Source organism: Populus euphratica, unplaced genomic scaffold, assembly GCF_000495115.2.
Source record: "Populus euphratica unplaced genomic scaffold, PopEup_1.0 scaffold8.1, whole genome shotgun sequence".
NCBI lineage: Eukaryota > Viridiplantae > Streptophyta > Magnoliopsida > Malpighiales > Salicaceae > Populus > Populus euphratica.
Genome location: NW_011499855.1, coordinates 2285109 through 2287240, shown reverse-complemented (window position 1 = coordinate 2287240; position 2132 = coordinate 2285109). Strand labels below are relative to the sequence as shown.

The 2132-nt window shown below is 38.7% G+C and overlaps 1 protein-coding gene across 1 annotated transcript; it reads left to right on the top strand.

The window, feature by feature from the left end:
- LOC105123053 (sulfated surface glycoprotein 185-like) lies at nucleotides 1–1354 on the top strand. Its single transcript, XM_011022516.1, has 2 exons — nucleotides 1–313; nucleotides 408–1354. Exons 1-2 carry the CDS (start codon nucleotides 133–135, stop codon nucleotides 1160–1162), a joined length of 936 nt encoding a protein of 311 aa, XP_011020818.1. The 5' UTR covers nucleotides 1–132; the 3' UTR covers nucleotides 1163–1354.
- Nucleotides 1355–2132: the final 778 nt, after the last annotated feature.

Below are 2132 nucleotides of genomic sequence, written 5' to 3'. Positions count from 1 at the left end.
CTCACGGGGTCATTATATGCAGACATAGTATATTTTTCTAGATCTATAGAATAATTCTACATTATATGAAGATCTTCATGGAGGAGTACTGATTAGAGATGCTTTTAGTGGAACCTTCTTCCCGCTTCTCCCATGTCTGCTCCCATGGCTCCAATCATTATTCATGCTCTTCTAGCAACTTTGTTTGCTCTCCCACTTTCTCTCATTGCTCAAGCAGCAAACAATCCAACCTCCCGAATCATTATTGTTGGTGTTGTCTACTGTGATACCTGCTCAACCAACACTTTCTCCAGATACAGCTGCTTCTTGCCAGGTAATTTACTAACTCTTAATATAACAAACCCTTCAATTTCACGCTGAGAAAATTTCTGAAATCTTTTCATTGCCAATCATATTGGACTGATTAGGTGCGGATGTTCACATTCAATGTACATTCCAAGCAATCTCACCAAAAACTGCAGAGAAGATTGAGTTCTCTGCAAACAGAACAACAGATAGATATGGAATATATAAAGTGACAGTGCCAGAGGTTGATGGTGTTGATTGTGTGAAGGGATCGACAATTGAATTAATATGCCTGGCAAGTTTAATACGGAGCTCATCTCCAGCCTGCAACGTTCCTGGTTTAAAGATGTCAACAGACGAGATATCAGTCAAGTCAAAGCAGAATAATCTCTGTATTTACAGCATGAGTGCTTTGAGTTACAGACCTTCCAAAAAAAATGCTACCTTGTGTGGGAAACACAAAGAAGAGTTACAGAGTTCTTTCAACTCTTCGAAGTTTTTTCTCCCTTACTCCCCACCCTATGGGTTCCCATGGCATACCTTGCCTAACATGTCACCATCACCCGTCCCTCCATTGCCACCATTTCCATCTCCATCCTTCCCTCCATTACCTATGCCATTTCAGCCTTTTCCTCCCTTGCCATCTCCTCGCCCATCTTCTTTGCCCTTTCCATTTCCGCCCCTCTCACCAACCCCATCTCTTTTCCATCCAACACCTCCACCAGCATTTAATCTAGGAAATCCAAGGGCATGGATACCGAATACCCCTCCATTAGCACCTCCACCACCACCTGCATTTAATCTAAGAGATCCCAGAACTTGGATACCATACTTCCCTCCATCCCCACCTCATAACCCTCAGAACCAAAATCCATGATATTTTGCTCCAGTTATCACCAAATTCATGTTTCATATTTTATATTTCATAATTATATGAAGCTTCTATGTATGATGAAAAACAGATTAGTATAGGAATACAATGTAATCCATTAATCCCTTAATGAGATAATTACAGCTACCATTGACTTTCTGTAAATAAATCATCACATAAATAAACGCTACTACCCATCCATCCACCTGCATGCAAAGCAAGAGCGCGCACACACACCCGAGCACTGACAAGTTTATGCTTAAATGTACGGACACGCATGCATGCAAAAAGCAAAAATTCAGTCAGCTGCCATTCCCCTGCTCCAAGTGAAGTAATGAACAAAATGCAAGCATAATTAAGACAGTGTTACAAGGAAAAATAAGATTCCCAAGAGATAGATGTAATTTCAAATTTCAACCAATGCTGCACTTTGGAATTATCAAATTCCTGGGTGATGAGGTTTATAATAAAGCCCTTACTGAAGATGTGGCTTCTAACAAGGTTGAGATGGACCGAGTTCTTAAGTGAGTGTGGGTTGCTAGGCTGCGGTGGCACTGCAAAACAAAGAAAGTTCTTTAGCTAAGTTGAAGATCCTTCGATCCTTAAGAAGCTAGTAAAAATAAAGAAGTAAAAGGCTTAAAAAATGTGTGGTGAGTGTTTGCAAATCTAAAGGGAAGAAAATATGGCTGTTGAAGAGATCCCTTGCCAGTGAGTTATGGACAACAGACAGGAGCAAGGAAGTCAATTCACTTGCCAGCTATGATTTTAAATTATTTAAGAACAAAGAGCCCAGTAAATCACGGAGTCATGGCTGTGTATATTGTACTAGATTTTTTTTTTTCCGGATCAGGTATTTGTTTTAAATGTAAAAAAGATAAACATTAAAGTAAAAAAAATTAAAACCATTTGAAAATTAATTTGATGTGAGATATTTGTTTTAGTGTGTTAAAAAAATCTAAATAATTAATAAAAATTT